General features: G+C 32.5%; 1 protein-coding gene across 1 annotated transcript in view; it reads left to right on the top strand.

Annotated features, from left to right (window-relative positions):
• The window catches only part of LRBA (LPS responsive beige-like anchor protein), a 730,439-nt gene that overhangs the window by 525,820 nt on the left and 178,284 nt on the right, over nucleotides 1-26,335 (top strand). Inside the window, 4 exon segments of the mRNA XM_041738215.1 lie at nucleotides 14,939-15,056; nucleotides 17,352-17,454; nucleotides 21,767-21,882; nucleotides 26,216-26,328. Coding sequence (XP_041594149.1) covers nucleotides 14,939-15,056; nucleotides 17,352-17,454; nucleotides 21,767-21,882; nucleotides 26,216-26,328 — 450 coding nt within the window.

The raw sequence follows: 26,335 nt of genomic DNA on the forward strand, positions 1-26,335 counted from the left end.
CTACCTTTCTTGTTAAAATTATTTTTTAAGTGTTGAAAGTTTTTCTTGCTATTATGAATGCACTGTCTTTTGTAGTTCCTATAAGTGCCAGTTGCAAAGACAGAGGACAGATATCAGTATTTCCATATTTATTTTAAATATTTATTTTTCTAATTTTATTTAGAATATTTTTGATATGTTAACAGTTTTATCTCTTCCTTTCAGTGTTTATACCTTTTTTAAACTTTATTGTATTTTAATTTTTACAAATTATGCCATGTGACTAGTGATAAATGTTATTATGATAATAATTGCTAACAAATATTTATGTGGTAGGCACTGTTTTGCCAGCTATACATATATTAATCATTTTCCAAACAAGCATATGAAATAGATACTTTTGTTGAGTCTAGAGTTTACAGGTTTGGCCCCAGCTCAAAAAGGTAATATTTGTTGTTTGGGTCTGTTAAAAATCCTTTGATTTTTTTCCTTTTCTATTTTGCTAGAATTCTTTCTTTAGGAATGCTTTCTGAATTAGATGCCTTTTCAGCTTCTATTAAATCATTATATAATGTTTCCCTTTTAATTTGTTGATTTTGTCAGTATAATGATTATGTTGTAGATTTTCTGAATTGAACCACTCTTGGAATCTATTAAATTATCCGATCCTTGCTAATATTATTTTTTATTAATATATTACTGCATTTTATTTACTTCTGGATTATTTATAAATTCTGTATCTTTATTCCATAATGTAGTTGCTCTTCATTTTTCCTTTTTTGTAGTCTCTCTTTTGTCACATTTCAGGATTAAAATTGTGCTGACTGGATGAATTATGGAGATCCCTATTTTTTCCCCTATAGTCTAGAATAATAGTCTAGAATAATATAGTCTAGAATAAGATTAGGTGAAGGTCAACTGCAAACCTGTTCTGTGAGAAGTTACCTTGCTACAGTGGTAGCCTCCATTTATATTATACTATCAAGGTTATCATGCCAGAGATCACAGAACAGAATGATTCACAGATTAAATTAAGATTCTTGGATCACGTGGCTTATTAAATCAATTTAAAACACACAATGAGAAAAAAAGGGAAGTGAGATGAGATGAATTAATGGACTTAGGATAGAATGCAAGCAGTCAGAGTATCTTAATCCTAGTTATACAACATTTACATGTTCTGTCTTTTTTTACTGTCTCCTCAGCCTTCCCGGTTGATAGTACTATGAGTACCAGTATTGAGCAAGGGAATCCACAGATGGAAAGGCCAATGAAACACAGTTGCTCTGTTGGAGAGATAAAGCAGCAAGTATACCTTGCACAACTATAGATAACCAATTATCCTGCTGAATAGTTATGGTTTTATCTGAATTTCTTGTGTGATAGAACCCACAGGGGCCAGAATCAGACCTTATTGGGTATGACAATCGGGCATATTGAAATTGGTCAACGCATGGCAAATTTAAGCCTGACTTAGTTGTCATCCAGAGTATCAAGAACTGTGAGAGGTCTGAAATTTTACCCTACTTGTAAACTAACAAATTTTTTTCAACAAAAATTTCATGGATGCTACTAGTAGAAGACATGAGATTCCTGGGTCAGAGACAAAGGATTTTCATATAACACAACAAACAGAATAAGCATCTAAATGAGTGAATTGTCCTAAATGTCTGTCCTCCAGTTCCATGAAGTGATGTGGATGGTGCTATGGACTGAATTATGCTTCCCCTCTTCTCCCCTCAATCATATGTTGAAACTCTAACCCCGGTTGTGACTGTAACTGGAGATATAGGGCCTTTAGGAGATAATTCATAAAGTTAGCACCCTAATCCAGTAGAACTTTGGCTTTATAAGAAGAGGAGGAGAACAAGAGACCCCCTCCCCCCTTTCTTCCTCCCTCTTTCTCCCATGTGAAAATAATGTGAATGGCAGCCATCTCAGGCCAGGTAGAGGCCTCTCACCAGGAACCCACTATGCTGACACCTTGACCTGGGACCCCCTATTCTTCACAACTGTGAGAAATATATTTCTGTGGTTTAAGCCACCCAATCTATGATACTTTGTTGTGGCAGTCTGAGCAAACTAACACAAGAGACCCAGGTAGATACTGTGTACCCAATGAGTTTACATTTCAGTTGAGCATCCTTAATGTTTAGAAACCAAAAATGTTTATGATGGTTAGTAAGATTTGGTCCTTGTCCCAAAGGACATCATTTTTATTATTATTATTATACTAGACAGTAAACAAACCTGCCCTGGTGCTCCAAAGTGAGACACTATCTCTTCCAAGGCTGTTGTACAAATGTTCTTGAAAAGAGTGTCTGGAACAAAAGAGTAATTATTGCTCACTTTCAAGACCTACAAAAAAATCAGCAACCCAGGGCAGAGTTGGCATGATTATATCTTATGACTTGGTCTTTCTATCTCTATCTGAAAAATAAAACATACTTTTTTATTCCATCATACTTCCGTATATTCTGTCTTTAACAGGCCTTAATAGATTTCTGACTTTAAAATTACTGTACATATTTCACCCCTTTTCAATTCTGAATGTTTGAATTCTGTCTCTCAGAAGCTTCTGCTATACTCATTATCTCTACTTAACATAGCCTATGAATTTTATTCATAAGTTACCATCTTTATGGTTATTATTTCTTTTGGTTTTCATCTATCCCATTTGTTTTCTTGTCTTCTAGAGCAGAATTTAGTATTCTTAGATAATGTAGCAAATTCACATTACATATAATTCAGAATATTTTTGTTGAGATGTTAGGAAACATACTTCTTTTAGGTGCTAATAACTCATCACAGGGCAATGATACTTCATAGGCTTTGTTTTTCAATTCCTAGAGAAGCATCCACTTTTATCTTATAGTAAGTTCCCTGTAAAGCAAACCAAATAATAAATTCCCAGTTTTTTAGTACTTATGAGAGGTCATTTTAACCATTCTCTCTGGAAACAATAAACTTTGCTAACCTTGATCATGGCTCCATTAAATGACCTTACCTTACTAAGAGCTGAGACACAAAGCTCACTCCTTTAGCAAGTCTAGAGCTCTCTCTCTCTTACTCAGTTTTGAATAACAAGGAGTGAGAGATGCAGAATTAGTTTAGACCATGTGAAATGGTCTGGTTTTAATAAATGGTAATGCTGGCCTCATGGAATAGGTTGGCAAGTATTCCCTTCTCTCTAGGAGAGTTTGTATAGATTTGATACTATTTCTTTCTTAAATATTTGCTAGAATTTACCAGTGGAGCTATCTGTGCTTAGTATTTGGTTTATAGGAAGATTTAAACTGTGGTTCTATTTCTTTAATAGATACAGTGCTATTCATCTTGTCTGTTTCTTCTTGAGGGGGCTTTGGGAGTTTGTGTCTTTCAGGAAACCTGTTCATTGATAAAAATTGTCCAGTTTAGTGGTATTAAGCTGAATATAATATTTCCTTATTATTCCTCTAATGCCTACATAATCTGTACTGATGTTTCATCTCTCCTGATATTGATTTCATGATATCATTACTGATATTGGTAATTGGTGTTTTTTCTCTTTCTGCCTGACTAGTCTGGTCAGAAGTGTATAAATTATAATTGATCTTTTCAAAGAACAAAGTTTTAGTTGCATTGGATTCTTTTCTGTTTACTGTTTCATTGATTTTTCACTTTGATTTTTGCATCTTTTGCTTACTTTGCATTTAATTTGCTATTTTTCTGGTTTTCTAAGATGGAAGCTGAATCACTCACATGGGACCTGTTATTTTTTGTTCTGTTTTGCCTTTTGTTTTACCATTAATAAATGTGTTTTGTGCTAGAAATTTCCCTCTAAGCACTGCTTTAGTTGCAGTCCACAAATATTTGCGTGTTGTGTCTTCATTTGTATTCAATTCAAAATGATTTTTAATTTCTTTTTTGTTACCTCTTAGACCAATGAATTATTCAGAAATATAATCTTTAGTTCTCAAGTCTGGGGAATTTTTTAGATATCTGTTATTGATTTCTAATTTAATTCCATTGTAGTCAGAGAATATACTTTATATGATACGAATCCCCTAAATTTGTTGTAGCTTGGTTTCTTGACCAAAAATATGCTCTATTTTTGTAAATTTATATTCCACTGTTGTTGGATGGAATGTTCTATAAATGTCAATTAGGTCACAGTCAATCATCTTTTTCAAGTCTTCTTTATCCTTATTGGTTTTCCATCTGTTTATCAGTTATTGAGAAGGAATGTTGAAATCTGTTAACATTGTGGGTTTATGCTCTTCTCATTTTTGCTTCATGTGTTTCAGTGCACTGTTACTCAGTTCCTAAACAGTCGGGATGGCTATGGCCCTCAGTGAAACGATCTGTTAGCATTATGAAGTGATCCTCTCTATCTATAGTTAATAATTTTTTCTCTGAAATCTGTTTTATCTGATTTGGTGTCCTTTTCTCAACTTCTGTCATCTGTTCATTTCTGGGTCAGTTCTAGTTAATTAATTTCTCTTCATTATTGGTCATAGTTTCCAGATTTTTTTTTTTAAGTCTGGTAATTTTGAATTAAATACCAGCTGTGGTAAATTTTACCCTGTTGTGTTCTAGTCTATATATATTTTAATGCATTGTTTGGTGATCCAGCTGAATGACTTAGAAATAAATTGATGCATTTGGATCTTGCTTTTTAAGTTTGTTAGGTAGGGGGCATCTGGGTGGCTCAGTGGGTTACACATCCAGATCTTGGTTTTGGCTCAGTTCTTGATCTCAGGTTCTAGAGATGTGCTCAGCACAGTCTGCTGGAGATTCCTTCTCCTTGCCCTGCCTCTCCCCCCACTTGTGAGCTTTCTCTTGCAAATTAATTAATTAATTAATTAATTAAAATCTTAAAACAAAAAAAGTTTGTAGGTAGGACCAGAGCAACATTTAGTTTAGGGCTTATTATTTCCCACTGGAGAGGCATAACCATTCTTAGTACTTTACACAGTGCTCCATGAATTATGAGACTTTTTTTTTTTTTTTTTTTTTTTTTTTTTGCTTTGCTTTGGTATTTGAGCTCTGGGTATTGTTCCTTGTAAATTGGAAGAATGATTTTTTTACTAGCCTCAGGTTGTTTTTTTAAATACATGGGTTGATGAGTATTCAGCTAAAGGCTACAGATCATCTGGGAGCTCTGTTACTTTCTATCACTTTCCATTCTGCTGCTGTGCTCTGTGAATTTAGCTGTCTCAATCTCACTGTTCTCCAGCCTGTTTTCTTTACCTCAAGAGACTTTAGTGTTCCAACTACGTTACTTCTGTTGCTCTGGAGCCTAAAAATTTCTCAAGACAGTGAGCTAGGGCAATAGTTTGTGTCACCACTTTTTTTTTTTTTTTTTTTTTTTTGTCTCTCAAGGATCATTGTCTTTCATTCTTGATGTTTACAGTCTTGAAAATAATTTTTTCCATACATCTGTTTTAAATATTATTTGTGTATAAGGGTAAATCCAGTCTCTATTACTTTATCTTGGTTGGAAGTTAAAGTACCCTGACCCTTGAATTTGATTTTTAAAAAATGCTGTGTTGTAGTTTTACATTTCATATTTCTACCCCTTTTTACTTTCTGCTGTGTTTGTGGTCATGTATCCTAGAATCTTGTATATAGTTTGCGAGGTGGGGTTGGCCCTCTATCCAATAGTGAATGTCTTCTGTGTTCCTGGCACTGTGATAGGTGTTATGCATAGAATAGAAGGGTGACTAAGACCAATGGCCTAGCCTCAAAGAACTCCTATCAAGTAACAACTCCAGTCTGGGGAGGTTATGCAATGTCATGGAGTTATACAGTGGAATCAGGTTAACCAAATCTCATTTAAATTGTATTTGTTAAATTCTTTGAAATGCACTAGGTTTCTTTAAGAAAATTGCTTTTTGGAAGACTATAAATGAAGCTAAATAGCATGATATTCAGTTTTATGCTCTATTATGGAATAAATAGAAGCCTGTACTAATTTATAAGTGACTCTAGCTAAACAAACTGAGTGATTAATAGGAGGAAGAAAGTCTATATATGTATGTATGCCTATAGAAAGGTGTTTATATTTATGTAAAATAAAATAGAAAAGTATTTCCCTCTAATTAGGAAAATAGTATCCTAGGGAGTTTAAGACTATTAACATGAAATTCTTTGTAACTTTTTCTTTTCCATTTTGAATTTTATCTCTCTTCTTTTCTGTTTGAAGAACAAAAGCAAATTTCTTGAAGGTAAGCAAAGGTTTTCCCTTTAATTAGTTGAAATGATTTACTCACCAGAGAAACTTTTAACCACTAAATCACGTTGTACCTGCTACAAAAAGATAAATAGTCTAGCTACAGGCTGATACTACTTCTAACATGAAGATTTAATTGATATATATATATATATATATATATATATATATATATATATATATATATATAGTATCTTTTGATATGAATTTGAGATTGAGTTTGAGTTTATAAAATAAGAATTGGCATTGAGAAGAATTACAGTTTGTGTCTTTTGATTGTTTTAAAAGTATTTATTATATAACATTCCAGTATATTTAAAATTAGGTGTTTTTTTTTTATTAGTCCTGATTGAAATTTAACTTTTTGCTTAGGCACAGAAAGCTCCTGACTTTTAAGGTCCATTTGTGGAATAATAAGAAAAAATACTATATAGCTTGAATTTAGTGACAATAGCATGTTCTTCTCACAAGTTTTTGAGATGTTACTAGGAATTTTCCCAATCAAAATGGAAAAATCATAAAGTATAATTTATATTTCTTTCTTCCCCATATCATTGATGTCAGGAAAAACTAAAGAGTTTTTAAAAAGAGAAAGCATGAGCAGGGGGAGGGGCAGAGGGATTTTGAAGATAGAAGGTTGGCCAGAGAAGGTGTTAAGAATCATTTTAGAGAGAAAATAGCTAAATTAGGGAAATGTTGTTCTTAGCCTTTTTCTAATTATGAGATTAGAGATTAAGCATAAATTTATGCATACTTATGCTTAGCTTACTTTATTAATAAAATAGATATTGTAATGATTGTCTTCTCAAGAGGTTATTTGAATTAGGCAAAACTCTATGAAATAATGGTAATAAACTTGCTAAGATTCCAGGCTATCTTTTAATAACACTTTTACTACTCCAAAGTATTAAAGTTTTTCTTTTTTGCATATAGTGCAAGGTAACTTCTCTATCTAATACTAAAATCAGATGGAATACTTTCACACCCTCTTCATGCTAAAATTGACACTGTGGCTTTGTTTTTATTATGTTTGTATTTAAAAGATACCTCTAAACCCAAATAGCTCTATTTTTAATCCCCAAGTAGTGATCTAAGTTTATTCTACTCCTTTCCTGAAAATGTAATACCTAGCTCTTTACTTCACATGCTGCTGTGAAAAATAAAATAAGGTACATTCATGTTCCTTAATATTCTTTTGCGATATATTTTGGATTCTTTCAAGAATAATCAGATGCAGGTGTATTTATTTTTTTATTATTTATTTTTGCAGATGTATTTAAATTAAAACTAAATTAAAAATTAGTTGGATGATGTATAAATACCTTCTTCTGTTCTATTTCTACATTAACACATTTTATTATGATTCATTAAGATGCATATTAAATGTTCAATAAAAGATGGCTTTTATGATACATAATTTAGAATGCAAATTATTTTTTAAGCTGAATTATATTGAAAATAAAACAGAACCAACTAAAGAGTCTGAATTATTTACAGGCCAGGGGCTTAAAAGTGCATCACTCTAGCACAAATATTAAATTATGAAATGGGAATTTCAGTTTGCTATAAATCTGTCTGCCATAGCAGCTTAAAATAAAATAGTTTTACCCATCTAAAGCAACATCAATTTGCCAGTCAGTGCTTCATGTATCAAAGGGCGTGCTGTGAAAATATCAATATCATTGGTTAATATAAATGAAATTAATTTTTAAAGCTGGGCTAAAGGTTGACATCTGAAAAATTGCATTACTTTGCAGAAGAGAAATTTCTGTCTTCTAGTGAAATTTCAGGTCATGAGGGCAAGTAATTTTCACAATCTTCAATGGGAGCAAGTGAAATATGAACTTCATTGTCACCTAGCCCCAAAGCGATAAGATAAAATGAGCTGATACATCATTTGCTGTGGTTTTATCATCTCCCTCAGTAATTGGAAGAGAAAACATAAGAGTGTATGTGTTTGTGTGCTCCCCTCTTGCCCCTCCCAGCTGCCCCATCATCCACACCCAGGCTAAAACCATTTTAGCCCAATCAATACAGAGGTCACATAGCATTTTATTTATATATTTTAAATTTTTCATACTGACTACACTGCCAAGTAGGACATTAGAGTAATGAATATGTTTAATTGAATTTGTCACCCATGAAAATGCTAAGGAGAATACTGTACTACATTATAGTACCTAGTAAGCAGAAGGAGGAAATTTAATATATAGAAGGAAAAAATTAAATAATTCATAATTAATTTAAAAGATAATTTTATTTCATATTCATGACTTTCACATTTTTGTTATCATTCTGTTCTTTTCAACGTTTGGAGACATTCTACCTACTCATGGATAATATTTTAAAACAAAATTACTGTCATAAAGTTTGCACCAGAGTCAACTATATGTCATTTTTAAATTCAAAAAAAGATCTCTAAGTTTTACTTTAAGAGTATATATTTGAAAACATAAAAGTTACATGGTAGGTGATGAAGTAATAAATCCATAAGCCAACCAGAATTCAGTATTATTAGAATAAATTCTGAGTTCCTGAATAAACTCATAAGTCCTACGCTTTGCTATCAAATTTTAGAGAAAATTATATGCAGCAAAATGCAAACACTAAGTTAGTAATAGTGGTATAACTTTAAAATACTTGATCATAATTACTTTCAACTAGTTTGTTAACATTGCAGGTATTATAAATAAAACATGCTTGTATATATATCTAGTGATAAGTTGCTATTAGAATTATTTTCCATGTGTTTTCATTTTAAATGTATTTCAAATATTTACTATTTTCTCATATTAAGATATAATCTTTGTGACTAATTTATAATCATTTTTCATGACAATGGGATATGAATGTTTTCTCTACTTTCCTTCTACTGGTATCATTGCTTAGTTGATGGCATGATTAGCTTATATTTTGTGTATTAAGTTTGGAGCATTTTTCTTGATGTTAAATATATCCTATATATTTTATAATTAGTTTTGTTACAGAATTGTAAATACTCTTGGTACTATATATTATCCAATTTTACTTTTATTATAAATTCTTCAGAAATCAATCGGGAATTGTCTCAAAGAGCAAAACCTTTCTAAAAATTGACAAATATGTGGGACCATTGTATACAACATTAGTCTTTAACATGAAGAAAGAATAGTATTTTAAAAAGCCTTTTGCTGATTTTTATATGCAAACACCTATTTCTTTTTTTTGAGGTAAAATATTTTATCACTTTCTAATACTTTTCCCTTAAAAATTTTTAAAAAACACATTAGTGAAGGTAGTTTGTATGGTTTTTGAAAACAAAACCTTTTTTCATTACTTAAATGAAGCAGATACGACCCTCCTTTTAGAGGCTATTTAAAAAAATTTTAAAGCCTGATACTCAATAAAAGCATTATGTACTTGGGCCATAAACATATTTCTCTTTCTGTTCTCTCAGAAGATGAGAAAACAAAAGAAAGTTTTATTTGGATAAGTCCATATGCTTTTCAAAATGAATTATTAAAATGAAAGTGAAAAAAATCATGTGCTTTCAAGCCAATAAATGCAACAGGGTGAAGAAGTTTTTATATGTATTCACAGTATATTATTCGAAAGATAGAAGAAAGCATTGTGTGTATTATTTTGGAAAGATTATATATCCCTTTCAGAAGGCACAATTTTCAGATAAAAATTTTAAAGAAGATATGTTTGGTGTTTTTAATGTAAAGAAATGTTATATACACTTGGTGTGTATGTGTGTATTTAAAATTAAATACTGATTTCTTTCTTTCCTAACTCTTACCTCAACATTTAACTAATAACCATCTTTGTCGAACAAATTATAAAAATTTGAATTTACTTTTACTATTAATAATATTACCCATATTAAAACAAGGTGGTAAACATTCAAAGAGTGCCGTGGGCTTAAGCTTTCAAGCTATTCTAGACTTGGGGTCATAACTGCAGAGCAATGGTAATGATACGGTTTCCATAGTAACTGATTCATTGGAGGGCTAGACCTCTGTCTAGGGTGCTGTCAGTGTATGTAGAGTTTCAGTGAACAGAAAGTCCCCAAGAAGGGTCTGCTTCTACCTAATCCAGTTTTAATTGAACTCTAGAGACTTTGAAGTGAAGCCTCGGACCAGGAATATACTATTCCAATAGGAAATAAACCTCTTGTTTAGCTAGGCCTCAGCTGCATTTCAGTACTGACACCTTTTCCTAATGAATACCTTAAAGAAATGTTATTATATCAATTTCAACTACTTATTCTGTTAGTTAAAAGATTTTTTGTTTCCATTTTAAACCCAGCTATCTTGACCGTAAGTATAGAATTTCATTTGTTAATTCTAAATCAGGCTAGTTTTTTGTATGTGATTTTAATTTTTGATACTTATGGCAATTTTAAATAATTTTGTCTGTCTCTCCTCCTGTTTCTCTGAGTTTTAACACCCTAGACCTGATTATATTTAATTTTGAAAGCAAGCTAGTTTCATACATTGAGTATGATACCTGATTTATATCAGATTTGAAAACATACAGAACAACATTGGGTATTATTTATGGATGTATATATACTAATAGTACAAGAACTGACATAAGAATGATAAACATTAAAACAAGAATAGTGGCTCTGATAAAGGAGGAAAATGGGATTAGGAAGAATTATACATGGGAATTTCAACACTAAAATGCTTTGTTAATTTTTTTAAATATATGCAAAAATATGGCAAAATGTTAGGATTTTAGATGGTTGAGTAATGGGTACATGGGACTTATGCTATTTTCTGCAGTTGTGAGTATGCTTTGGTAATAAAACATTTTAAAGAAACCTACCATTTAAGTAGATGTTTTAATAACTACACTAAAGGAATGGGATATAAGTTGAATTTTTAATTAATTGGAAAGCTTTTAGTGCATTAAAAATCTTATAATATTTTAGTATACTTCTTTTTATTAATAATTGAAGTATCTTTAAATATAACAATGTTTAGTTGCATGGCCATGATCTTAAAATGATTGAAGTCACCTTTATGAGCAACAGGTCTTATTATGTAGCTTTATATAATATAGCTTTATATAAAGGTAGAATTTTGAGATTAGTGTGTGATATTTTTAGTGTATCACAGACCTTAGAGGAGCCTTTGTTATTTGTTTCCTTTGATTTCCTTCTTACACCTATAACCAAGTACAGGAAGACAAATGTAGTTGATTAAAATTCTGGTAAGTTGAGTTGTAGTTTAACAAATATTTAAGCCCCTTTTTAGAAATGTGACAGTGTGGTGTATATATTATAACCTCTGTACTTTTGGGTTAGAGAATCTGCAAATAGGCTAGACTCTGTCACTAACTTCCCAAGGGACTTTGTATCACCTGTTTTATCTACCTAGCTCTCATTTTGCTTACTAATGATTGAATGGTAGATTGGAGTATAAGTATTACTTTTTTTTTAAAAGATTTTATTTATTTATTCATGAGAGACAGAGAGAGAGAGAGACAGAGACACAGGCAGAGGGAGAAGCAGGCTCCACGCAGTGAGCCCGATGTGGGACTCGATCCCCGGTCTGCAGGATCAGGCCCTGGACTGAAGGCGGTGCTAAACTCCTGAGCCACCCGGGCTGCCCGAGTATGAGTATTACTGAATGTATATTGGATTCTCTTCTACTTGATAAGTCCAAGGTGGCAAATTTAAATGCCAACAGAAACTGGACAGATAATACTAAATGAATGAATGAGTGGAGACTGTGCCAAAATGGTGAGTGTATGTCAGTTGTTACCATGTGGCAGTTAGATCTAGATGTGACAGATGCTATAGTTTTTCCTGAGAAACCAGAAACCTGCATACTTTGTTAAAATATCATATGGTCCAAACAAAATTAATTCAGGCCATGTGTGGAGCTTAAGTTGCCATTTATTGATTCATGTAATCATTCAAAAACATCTACTTTGTGTCAGACAGTGTTCTAGAAAATGGAAATCAAGTATACCAAAAGTCTTTGTTCTAATAGAACTTAGATTCTAGCATTCTAGTGCTAAATAGAGACAATAGACAAGCAAGGAGATACTATAATTTCAGGTAATCATAAGTGTTGTGAAGGAAATCTGATGAGTTTGGGGTGGAAAGAGGTAGTCCTAGGGGTTTAGATCTGGTGGCCTCTCTGAGGAAGTGATATTAGAGCAAAAATATGATGTGAGAGTGAGCCAATCATGTGAGGATTTGGAAGAACATTCGAGTCAGACAAGAAAGTAAGGCCTTTATGGCCTCAAAGAAGAATGAGTTGGGCTTATCAGTGAGTCCCAGATCTAAGACTTTATAAACAATTATAAAGAGCTTCAGTGTTTATTATGCATGTAGTGGGATGCCACTGGATGGTTATTAAATGAATAAGTGATGTGATCTGGTTTATATTTAAAAATTCTAGTACAGTTTTTTTTTCTCCCTTTGGCTCCTCTGGTCATAGTAGACTCTACAGGTGAGATTAGGAGAGAAACCAAGTAGAAGGCCACTTTTGACTCTGTAGGCTTGGACCTACTGGTCATAGTGAGAGAAGGAGGTGCATGCAACCTCAGCTTTCAAAAAATCTTGAGAATTAGACCTGTAGTTTTGTCCTCTCTTTTCCTGTTCATTTCTCCTGTTCTTATTTATGCAGGTATTTGCTGAATGAAAGATTTCTATATCACCAGTTTTAAAACAGAAGGTTTATTTGGTTCTTAGAATTTTTGTTTTGTTTTTCAAAAAACACTGAGACTTGGATAGTTCTTTTGTTTTTAGATCCTTTGATGCCAAAAATAGAATTTGTAGAAAAATCTAAATGCATATTTAGTGAATTAAACAAGGTTGCTTTTTTCCCCAAAGAAACTGCACTTTACATTGAGGAATATGGATTTGTTTGCATTTAAGATCTTAGAAAATGGAAATGAATATAAAATAAATTTTCATAGGATGAAATCTTATTATTAGTTTTTCCTCTCCTTGCTTATCCCATCTTTGTTCCTACATGCAATATCATAATCACATGTCGTTCTATTTGTATTTTTTAATGGTGGTACTTTTGAGAGATAGATCTTAATTGTTTACTTAGATTTTCATTAGGTTTTGATAGTAAAGACATCTCTTTTTCTTTATTAAATTAACATTAGGTGAAGTGCTAGCGTAAGAAATTCCACATCTGGTTTTCCTTTTGACACCTTTATAATTAAGCTTTGAAATGAACTTTTTAAAAAACAAAACTTGAATAACAAAGCAACAAAATGGCTTAGGACTAAAGACAGGATTACTTTGAGTTAGCAAAGCATTCTAAGCTATTGCGTCTGTCACATGGGATGACAAGAATTGTAACAAGTTACTCTGACAACCTCCTACTCCATAGAGAGATTACGTTGAGTTCATTTGCAGGTTTGTGTTTAGCCTAGCTGACAAAATGATACTTAACCTCTTATACAGTCAGTCTTTGTGCTTTCTGAATGAGTGACTGTTGCCTTAACAGTGACCTTAAAAGTCTGATTAAAATTTAAAGTTATGAACTTGAATATATATTATTTTCTCATTTTATTAAAAAATAATGACATACATCACTGTTTAAGCTTAAGGCATAGAGTATGATGGTTTCATTTACATATATTGTGAAATGATTACCTCAATACATTAATCCATCTTCTCATATAAATCTGATTTTTTTTAAAAAAAGATAAAAGGGGGAAAATTTCCCCTTGTAATGAGAACTCTTAGGATTTACTTTAAATATATACTTTAAAGTATGTAAAAGGTACTTCTGCAGTGGAATCTGAAAAAAGAAAACAGAAAACAAACAAATGAGTAAGTAAACAAATAAAAAGAGTCATGTAAATTACAGAGAACAAACTGATGGTTACCAGAGGGAAGTAGGGGACTGGGCAAAATGGGTGAAGAGGAGTGGGAGATACAGGCTTCCAATTATAGAATGAATAAGTCACGGGAATAAAGATATGAGGAATACAGTCAATAATATAATAGCAATATAATAAGATAAATGGTAGCTACACATATGGTGAACATAGCATCATGTATAAACTTGTCAATTTGCTAAGTTATACACCTAAAACTAATGTAACCTTGTGTTTCAGGTATACTTAAAAAAAAAGAAAGGAAAACTTCATATAACATAAAAATGTTTCTGAGTACATTAAAATTGTATTATATGGGGGGTGCTTGGGTGGTTCAGTGGATTAAGCCTCTGCCTTTGGTTCAGGTCATGATCCCAGGTCTTGGAGCTAGCATGCTTAGCAGGGAGCCTGCTTCTCTGCTTCTCCCTCTCCTTGCCATTTGTGCTCCCTATGTCTCAGTGTCTCTCAAATAAACAAAATCATAAAAGAAATCATTCTATATGAAACTGAATTGTATATGTAGTCTTATCTGTAAACATGTAGGACATTCTTTTATGGTCTTCTTTTTATCTAAAACTTTACTTTCCGTAATATGATTCAAAACTTAATCACTAAACAGTGCAATTTTTGTTTTCTGAAAAGCAATAGATTACATCACTGCTTTTAAAAGCCCAAAATATGTTTATAAACAGATGTTTTATCATTTCACTCTGCTTTTTCATTGAACTTCCTTTCCATAAATTGGAATCTATTTTCTTAGTCTCCCTCCAAATTATTTCAATAACTTTTTTCAATTTTTAGAAATTATTCTCTTAATAGGGTCTTTTCTGTTTTATTCAGGGGGAAAAACACAAAAAAATTCAACTGTTGTTACTTACTTGGGCCTATTTTTTTCCTAACTAGATCCTGGCATATACAGAAGGGCTGCATGGAAAATGGCTGTTCACAGAGATACGGTCAATCTTTTCTCGTCGTTATCTTTTGCAAAATACAGCCCTGGAGATCTTTATGGCAAACAGAGGTAATATATCTCCAAAGTATGTTGTTATAAAGCTAACCTCCACCTCTTTCAGATTTTATTTTCAAACATATCATGTTGTTTCCATTTAGGTAGTAATTTGTAGTCTACTCTCTGCCATACTGACCTCATTTTTTTTTTAATTTTTATTTATTTATGATAGTCACAGAGAGAGAGGAGAGAGAGAGAGAGAGAGAGAGAGAGAGAGAGAGAGGCAGAGACACAGGCAGAGGGAGAAGCAGGCTCCATGCACTGGGAGCCCGACGTGGGATTCGATCCCGGGTCTCCAGTATCGTGCCCTGGGCCAAAGGCAGGCGCCAAACCGCTGTGCCACCCAGGGATCCCTGACCTCATTTTTTGAACCACATGCATCTTCATGGTTTTTTTCCCCACTTGGTCCTTCTTAGAATTATGTGTAGTAATTTTAGTTTTCTAGCCATATCACAGATTAGTGCAAGGTTTTTGAGATATGGTGAATAACTAACCATTTAATCAGTTGTGGAGTTTTGATGTTCTTAGTATTGCTCTGATGCTTAAACTCCTTCTGGAAGGTGGATGCATTTAGAGAGGGGAGAGGGTAATCAAATGATTCATACATTTATTCAATCATTTGTCTAATCTATTGCCATTTATAAAGGGACCATCACAAAATGGTACTCAAGTGTCCTGGTTACTTTGTATTACATCATTCTTGAAAGAACTAAAATTCAATTTGTGGGTTTAAAATGGAACTTAGTGAAATTCATTAAGACAAGAAAGAGAGACAAGGTGAACCTGCAGTAAAAGCTTTGGTGAGCATGAGTGGAGAATATAGAAAACCTAATGACTTATGCTACATACTCCTTATACATAAGTAGATTGAAGTTTTATTGTCTCTTTCTATAATCTACAAATTGTCACTTAGGAAAATCTACACATAATAACATATATTCCATACACACATTATTTTCCCTTTACGGAATCATGTGTCCTATTTGGATTCCTCCCCTACACAAAACTCTTTCTCATAATGCACACATTATTCTTCCAGGCAAATAATCAAATGAATGCTTCACACTTTGGTTCAGCCTGTGTTATTGCTATCCCAAAGGGGTTTTGTTACAGTGTTTACAATATTTATTACTTGCTCATCCTCATCCATTTTCCTCCTTTAAAATTTCTTACGCAAAAAATAAATAAATAAATAAATAATAAAATAAAATTTCTTACGCTTCCTTGCTTTTCTTTGTGTGTTCTTCCTTTGCCTTTCCTTCATGGCCTTAGTTATCTGCCATGAACTTATGATAGTTTTGTTGTTGTTTTTCCCCTGTATTCAGTGTAAAGATGGATATATAGGAATGGCTTATTAAGGAGGTATGTTGGATATGTATATGACAGTTCCAAATATGTTTTGGTTGGTTAGTGAATGATCATGTACTTATTTACCTGAGACATGTTGGTAATGTCAGTACCAAATTGATAACCTTTTTTGGACTGAAGAATTTTTTTAAGCTGGGTAGAGAAGAAAATCATTTTCTTAAAGGTTATGATACTGAAATTAATTAATATTTTAAGACTGTCCACATTGACATCTTATAAGTTCTCTCTCGTGATTTTGACTTTCTTATTTTTATATTTCTTAAGAAGGGTAAAAATTTATAAATGACTAATAAATTAACATGTACTGAATATGTTTATGTATATTGATGTGTGTTTCTTGATATCCTCAAAATGTATTATTTTTGAAATAGAGATGATTAGAAAACACTTAAATTTGATTATTAACTACAGAGGAAAAGTTTTCCTTTAGGTCACACATTGTTCTGGATTATGTGAACATATAAATTATACACATAAAAATTGTAAAAAGAATAATTTTTAAACTGTTCATCATTGGAAATAAATATGAATGACAATTTAGTACTTATATCTATAGTCTTTTGGTGTTAGATTGTTAACTACATAAAGTGAAAACTTTAAATATTTATTTATAGAAACAGATACATGTTTAGCTGAAATTCAATTTTGTAAATTCAGAGTTATAGCTAGATAATCTCAGCTTCATGTCACATTAATGCAACAACAGTTTTTAGAACTTCTTACAGCATTTAGATAAGATACTGTCCATGGCTAAGGTATTTGTAAAATGAGTATCACCTCTGGCATATTAATTCTAAAACTTGGTATGCACTATAATAAAAATAATATGGCAGGAATTGTATACCTGAATTAAAAATAAATATTTTTTTAGACAAAGAAGTCAGTTTTCTAAGAAGGAAATTATGTTGTGTTCTAACTTTTAAAAATTGTTTTGCATAGTTGCTGTAATGTTCAACTTCCCAGACCCTGCCACAGTAAAGAAAGTAGTTAACTATCTACCTCGTGTCGGTATTGGAACTAGTTTTGGGTTGCCTCAGACCAGGTATGGTTTTATTTGGGAAATTTTTGGAAAATAATCTGTATTAATATTTTTTCTTACTTTTTAAAATTTTCTTATTTTGAACTTCTATTTAATGTTTCATATTAAATGATGATTATTTAAAGTATTGTTTTGAGTCAACTAAACTTCTATATGAAAAAAAACTGGAAAAAGAGGAGCAAATGTAATCCAAAGTAGGTTGAAAGAAGAAAATAATAAACCTAAGAGCAGAGCATTAATAAAAATGTAAGGAAAAACAATACAGAAAAATCAATGCAATGAAGTTGTTTCTCTGAGAAGATTAATAAACGTAGTAAGTATATATACAAGACTTATGAAGGAAAAGAAGACACAGATTGCCAATATCAAAAATGAAAGAGGGGACATCACAACAGAGCCTACAGATATTAAAAGGAAAATAAGGTTAAATTATGAACAAATTTGTGCTACTTAGACAAATTAGAATAAATGGACAGATTTCCATCCAAGCGGTAACCTTAATACCTATACAGAGGAAATTGAATTTGTAGTTAAAGGTCTTCTGACAGAGAAAATTCCTAGTTCAAATGGTTTCATTGGCAAATTGTGTCAAATATTTAATGAAGAAGTAATACCATTTCTAGGCAAACTAACAGTATTAGATGAGATGCTTTGGATTACGTGGTCAGAAATGACGCCCTATATTGACTTCTAAGTTTTGATTTGAAAGAACAGAATCAGCTTACCTTTGAAAACAGAAATAGCATATGCAAAGGTACTGAAATAAGGTGAGGTTCCAGTATCGTAAGGAATGTTGGAAGGCAAATATCATTGGAACTTAGTGATCTTGGGAAGAGGGTGTCAGTTCATTCAGAGACGAATTTATTGTGGAAATCCAGGTGATATGTGGTGCTGAGAATTCAGTTACAGAGAGACATCCTTGTTTAGAAATTTTGAGGACATAAAATTTGTATGACGTGGAGATTAGTTATATAATGAAGAATGGTAACAGAGGGAGGTGTCCAATATGTCTTGCCAAATTTTAATTTAAGCTGCTGAATAACATTTACTGAGATTGGGAACACTGAAGAAGGGATAAGTTGTGTATCTATCCCCCCAGAGTTGGGGTCAGGGTTGTGAAGATGTGGTGGATGGACAGAAAATGTGAAGTTTATTTTGAGATGTATTGAAATTAAAACCCCTGAGTGATGTCTGGACTAAAATGTTGAATAGGAAGAGTTCAAAACAAAGATATAGTAATTGGGAAACAATGTTGAAAGACTGAATATTTCCCCTAAAATAAGCAAGGCTAGAATGTCCTCCATTCTCACCATTTCTATCAACAGTGTATTGGAGATTTCAGCCTGTGCAGAAAGAAAGGAAGAGGAGGGAGAAATTAAAGGCATTCAGATTGGAAAGGGAAAAAAAAAGTCTTCATTCCTAGGTGACAAAAGAAGTGTAAGATGTGTATAATGAAAACTATTATATATGGCTGATAAAATTTTTGTTTTTTTAAAGATTTTATTTATTTATTCATGAGAGACACAGAGAGAGAGAGGCAGACACACAGGCAGAGGGAGAAGCAGGCTCCATGCAGGTAGCCTGACATGGGACTCGATCCTGGGTCTCCAGGATCACACCCTGGACTGAAGGCAGCGCTAAGCCACTGAGCCACCTGGGCTGCCCGAAATTAAATTAAATTAAATTAAATTAAATTAAATTAAATTAAATTAAATGGAGACATTCCATATTCATGGATCAGAAGATTCAGTATGATTAAGATGTCACTTCTCCCCAGAACTGTAAATTCAATACAATCCCTATCAAAATCTAGCAGACTTTTTTGGAGATACTGAGAAGCTGAAGTTCAATAGATCAAGAATTGCCAAAACGGTGTTGAAAAAGAAGCTAGAAGACTCCCACCACCTGATTTCAGAGCTAACTATAAAGCCTCAGTAATCAAGATGGTCTGGTATTTAAAAGGATAGGCATATAAATCAATGGAACAAAATCGAGACTACAGAAATAAACCTTAAATTTATGGTCAGTTGTTTACAACAAATATGCTAACACAATTCAATGAGGAAAAGGTAATCCTTTTTAACAAATAATGCTGAGACGTTTCAGTAGTCACATGCAAGAAAATGAACTTCAGTTCTTACCACACAGTATTCATAAAAAATTAGCTCAAAGTGTGTCATAGACCTATATTGAAGAGCTAAAATTAAAAAAAAAAAAAAATTCAAAGTGTGGGAGAAAAGCTTCATGACCCTGGAGTAAAAAGTTCTGAGATGTGACACCAAAAGCATAATCCATAAAAGAAAAAATTGAGAAATTGGATTTAATAAAAATTTAAAACTCTTGGGCTTTATCGGAGATCAAAATATACCACTAAGTATATGAAAAGAGAAGTCCTAGACTGAAATAAATATTTGTACATATGTATCTGATAAAGATCTTGTATTCAGAATATATGCAAGACTCTTGCAACTCAATACTAAGACAAAAACCTCAATTAATGAAGGAAGAAAAGATTTGAATATTTTACCAAAGAAGATACACAAATAAATGGGTAATAAGCATGAAAAGTTGCTCAGCAATATACATTAAAACTATAATAAGAGACCATTTTACACTCGCTAGGATGATTATAGTAAGAAATACATATAATATAGCAAGTATTGGCAGAGATGTGGGAAATTGGAACCTGATATATTGCTTATTGGAATGGAAACCAATTTGGCAGTTTCTCAAGAAATTAAAGGTAAACACAACCTACAACCCAGTAATTCCATCCTTAGGGTTCTACCCAAAAGAAATGAAAGCATATGTTCATACAAAGACATGTTCGTGAATATTTATAGTAATATAAGCTAGAATAATAATAATAATAATCAAAAACCAGAAAGAATTTAAATATCCATCAACTGGTGAACAGATTTTATTTTATTTTTTTAGATCTATTTAATTGTTTTTAGAGAGAGAGAGCAAGAACATATGAGGGAGACAGAGGTGGGGGGAGAGTCCCAAGCAGACTCCCTGCTGAGCATGGAGCTCAACACTGATTATAATCCTGGAGTCCTGGGATTGCGCCATACTTTGGGCTCCCTGCTCAGTGGGGGGTCTGCTTCTCCCTCTGCCCTTCACCCTACTTGTGCCTCTCTCTCACGTGTGCATGGTCTCTCTCTTTCTCAAATAAATAAAATCTTTAAAAATGTGATATATTCTATATTCATACACTGGAATACTATTCAGAAATTAAAAAAATGAATTACTAATAACATGCTGCCACATTGATGAATCTCAAAAACATTATGGTTCATGAAGAAGCCTGATGCAGAAGACTCCATGATGTATGGTTCCATTTATCTGAGATGTCCAGAAGAGGCAAGTTTATAGAGACAGAAAGCAGATTGATAGTTGCCTGGAATGGAGGATAGGAATGGGGATTAACTGTAAATAGCTACAAGGCAAGTTTTTGTGGTGATGAAATGTTCTGAAGTGCATAGTGGTGATAATCACACAACTCTAGAAATTTATTAATAAATCATAGAATAGTATACTTACATGGGTAAATTTTAAAGTATGTAAATTAAACCTTTGAAAATAGAACTTAAAAAATATAGTTACTTTGTCCCTGGTGGTAGGAAGAACTGTGACAGCATACTTCTCTGAGATTCTAGGCTCTGAATGTAATAATTAATCCTACCACTTGTTTTCCACTGTTACTTGGTATTAGATACATCTTTTGTTATTTATGTTGCATTAAGAAAACACAAAAAAAAACTTGGTCTCCTATTATTAAGCTGTATAAAAAAATAATAGTTTCTCTTACCTATGTTCCACCCTCATGAATAGACACATAAATAGACACATTCTTTCCCCTGTTATAAAGAGTATATAGACATAATATTTAAATTTAAAATGTACAAATGTGTTGTCTTTAAGAGACCTATTAAAATTGATAAAGATGTGAATATAATTTTGTATGTCTTTCTCAGTTACTATAATTCTTTTTATATCAGTAAGTCAGTAAGTTATTAATCTTACTATTATTAATCAGCATTTGTGGAACCTAGATTTTATGGTGGCGTTGTAATGACAGCTTACTTTAATGAATAGAACATGTATCATGGATCTGTGGCTAATTCAAATCATTTAACCATTAATTGTTCATTGAAACGTTATATGTAGTCATTAGTGTAGCATGAATAGAACTTTTCAGAATATACAGATAGCATTTTGGATGTCAAATATCCAGAATAGACACAGATACTTGTTATTTATTGTTATGTTGTAATTAAATTGATTCTACACCAAATTCTGTATTTTGTAGACGTATTTCATTGGCTAGTCCACGTCAACTTTTTAAAGCTTCTAATATGACCCAGCGATGGCAGCACAGAGAGATTTCAAATTTTGAGTATTTGATGTTTCTCAACACGATAGCAGGTAATATGATCTTACATGTTGACTTATTTCAATGATAAATTATTAAATGTGATATTAGATTATTTTGAGTACTGTATAGATAGCTTACTTTTATTTTCATTATTACTACATGAGTACCTTAGCAAGAGTAATTTTGATAGTTTTCACTTTTACATATGAACAGCTGACTAATTGAGGAAATTAAAAATGAGCATACTTTTTTTCTAAAAATATAAAATGAAAATTTACAACTATTCATTGTGGGATAGTAGAAATGAAAAAACCATATAAAATCTTTGGAACCTGTTATTAACTTTTATTAACTTAATCAGAAGTGTATTATAAGATGAAACAAAAATCCAACATAGGAAAAAAACTGGGTAAAATATCAAGTAGAGGAATATTTATATTATGAGTCATATGTGAAAATCTAAAGAGTAAATGTCTCTATATAAGGTATGTAATCATGAAGTATTATTGAACATCACCCATTGAAGTTGTTCTCTTTGAAAAGGAGAGTAAAGAATAGAAATGTGTCATTACTTTTCATTTGTGATAACTAGAATAAAGAAACAGGCAATGTATTTGTGTGACATTTGAGATTCTGTTCAACAAACTGACAGTTTATATTTGAGGCACAAAGGAGGTACAGAGAGAGAATAAGGCATGTTGCTTGCTCTCAGAGAAATTATTTTAAGTACGAATATAAGCATTTACGTAATCCTAGAGTAAGGAGCATAGATTCAATAAAAGAAATACAAAGTACTATGGGGATTAAAAGAACAGAGAGAAAGGGAAATTATATTTATCCAGTTGATGGGAATAAGGAAAAAACTAGGAAGGATTTCATGTCCATATAAGGACAGCTATTACTTTAGTAGAGCTGGTGGTTGAGAGGTAAAAAGTCATGCCTTGTAAAACTGAAGGCATACAGAAACATACAAAGATGGGAAAATGTGAGATATAGTGAGAGAATAATTAATAGTATAGTTTACACCTGTGTGTATATGCATGTGCACACACAGAGTATAAACTCATAAAGGTATATTGAGAAAGACAACTAAAGGTATATTGAGGTAGTACGGAGACACATTGTGGAAGATTTTCTGTCAGTTTGAAGAGTTAGCAGCCAAATCATAGGGAAACTTCTACAAGTATTTGAGCAAGTATTATTAGAATTCTATGGAAAGTTAACTTGGAGGCAGAATGAAGGATAAACTGGAGTGGAGAGAGACAGGCAGACAGCACAGTTAGGAAGTAATTATATATATAAAAATAATGAGAGCTTACATTAGAGAGGTGACAGTGGGAATTTAAAGATTAAATGATGTAAGATTTATAAGGTACAAACCATTTGACATCAGACTGACTGAATGTAGCAGCTAAATGAGTAAAGAAGTGTCAGAAAAGGCTTCCAGGCTTCTGGCCTGAATCATTAGGAAAATGGTGGTGCTATTAACAGAAAGGAAGTCCAAAAAAATGGCCTAGGAAAAGACAATTTTACCATGTAGATGGACATCCAAGTTAAGATATCAAAAAGAATTTTTAGAAGTATAGGTCAAAAAATGTATTTGGAATTTGGAGATAGGACATTGGATTTCATCTGCATAGATAAGAAATCACCAAGAATGAATTGAGATGACCAAACCGGATAATACAGAGAGCAGTGAGACAAATCTGGTGAATGTTCTTATGCAGGACAAGAAGAAAAAAGGAGTCAGTAAAGGAGAGAAGAGAAGGAGTGTTCCCAGAGGTTTTAGACTTAGAAGGAGAAAAACTGGGGTGCAGCAAATGTCTTGATAGGCAAGAGGAAAGATGTTATAGAGAAGTACAGGATAATTTAGAATGAATATGGGCTGTGCCTTTAGCTTGGGCATTTGGAAACTTGGTGGTTACTTTCTAGGGGTTCATTTTAAAAGCAAACAAAAAAGATTAATTGTAAGAACTGAATGGTTGGAGATGAAATGTGAACATTAGATGTTTATTATAGTTTTCTTGTGTAATAGTAAAGACAGAATGGGTGAAGGCAGAGGTGAGAAACCGTGAAGGAGGGACAGAGAGGAAAAGTAACAATGCAAATTAAGAGTGAGACAGGCTCAAGAGCTCAGGTGAAGGAATTACAGCTCACAAGGTATAAAGGCACCATTAAAGAAGAGAGAAAGAGAAGGGACTGTTAGGAAAACTAGAAGTTAAGGGATCACATCAAAAGGTCTAAATTTTACCAGTTAAGGAAGTATTCAACTCACAGCCAGTTGAGGGAATGGAAAGAGAAAGTTTGAACAATTATGTTGAACTAAGAAGAGATTATGTAAGTAGTGACTGAAAGGACTTTCAAGCAGTAATGAGAAACAAAAACATTAAACACGTTTAATGGACATAGTATGTGATAATTAACACACAGTTTGAATGCACAGTAATAATTAGGGAGCAATATTTATGAAAAAGTCTACTCTCAAATAGCTTTTTTTGTACTTAACGTGTCTTTTAAGTATATCCTCCAAATATTCTTTTTAAAGAAGAGAAACAGTAACTTATTTTGCATAGTTAACTTGGAGGCAGATATATACACTAGAAGGGGTTGTGTCTCACATTATTTAAGATTTCTTTTACACTATTATCTGTGATACACATAGGATCTCATGATACCATGACATATTTCCCAAACGACAGTCAGTAGACCTTCAATAACTAGATATAGAGTTTAACTTAACGAAGGTCTAATTACAAGGAGCTGTACCTATGATAAATTTGTCTTCTTTTGTACCTATGATAAATTTGGTCATTTAAGTAGAAGGGGCAAAATGACAATTTTACTAACATGTTTACTAACATCCCAGTCAGAAGGAAAGAAATGGGTGGAGGGAATCAAGATATAGTGGTTTTTGCTGCTAAGTTCGGTTACTTTTTTCTGGGAGAAATTAAAATTGAGAGAAATATGTAGTGACATAATGGCCTCTGAATTAAATATTGTCCTTGTTACTCATATTTTGTTAAGACTATTTCCAGGTCAATCAAGGAAGCACTATGTTACTTTAATAGTCCTCAAGATGGATAGAGTGAAATAAAATTAAAAACATCAAATCATAAGGAAGGCTCAGATACCAAAGATCCATTTGAAGAACAACTATAATATTCAGCTGTGTACTGATATGACACCAATATATGTTTGAGAAAAAGATGATAAATGCCCAATATAAAATAAAGGAATTCAAACAATATTAATATACTTGTCCCCCTTATTTTTTAGCCATAAAAGTCTGTTCACATTAAATCTAACTAAAAATAGGGACACCTGAGTGGCTCAGTGGTTGAGCATCTGCCTTTGGCTCAGGGTGTGATCCCAGGTCTGGGGATCGAGTCCCACGTCGGGCTCTCTGCAAGGAGCCTGCTTCTCTCTCTGTCTATGTCTCTGCCTCACGCTCTCTCATGAATAAATAAATCTTAAAAAAAAATAAATCTAACTAAAAATAGATTATAGACTAGTAAATAGTAGAGCTGGGATTGAAATGCTAGTGTTTTGACTTTGGAAACAGTGATTTCATCCACTATGCTGCCTCCCTAAAGTAGTGATATCCAGAAGACTGGTGTGTGTGTGTGTGTGTGTGTGTGTGCGTGCATGTGTGTGTGTGTGTGTAAAAATATGAGGGCTGTCTCATCCTTTGTTTTATTCATATTTTTAATAGACCTAAATGCGTCACTGAATGTCATTAGTTTAAAAAGTGTGGAAGAGTACATGGCAGCATTTAGGAGTGGGGGAAAGCCAGCATCAGTGAGGCTTTGCATTATATTCAGAGGACCATAGAATTTGAAAGCTATCACAGAAATTTTAGAGTTATTTAGTACAACTCCCTCATTTTATAGATGACTAATAAATGTCCAGAGAAGTTAATTCACTTAGGTTTGATTGATTATTTGGTTGATTGGTTGGTTAATGGCAGAGAAAGGATTGTTGTTTGGAAAAGCTTTGTTAGAATTAAAATTTTTTAAAATTATTAACAAAGAATATTTTGTTTGCTTCAGGCTTTCAAATACAAAAAAAGCCAGGTATATTTTATGAAAACATAAACTTGAGGCCAGAGTATCTGGATTTGAATATGATTTGAACATTCCTAGTTACATAGCCTGGGGCAAGTTTTCAACTTTTTGTGTCTCCATTTTTATCCATAAAATGGGGATGGTAATTTTATAGGTTTATTATAGGTTTGAATCAAATAACATATGTATAGCACTGAGAACAATGTTTGGCACTCACGAAGTTAAGTTCTTATTATTTTTAGTAAATGATATTCCTGAGTCTGTTTATCATTTCATTTTATTATTCTAAATAGAGAACTTTTTGTTTTCTCTCTCTCAGGACGGAGTTACAACGACTTAAATCAGTATCCAGTGTTTCCCTGGGTCATCACTAATTATGAATCAGAAGAACTGGATCTTACCTTGCCAAGCAACTTCAGAGATTTGTCTAAGGTAATTT

This window comes from Vulpes lagopus, chromosome 23 (genome assembly GCF_018345385.1).
Source record: "Vulpes lagopus strain Blue_001 chromosome 23, ASM1834538v1, whole genome shotgun sequence".
Taxonomy (NCBI): Eukaryota; Metazoa; Chordata; class Mammalia; order Carnivora; family Canidae; genus Vulpes; species Vulpes lagopus.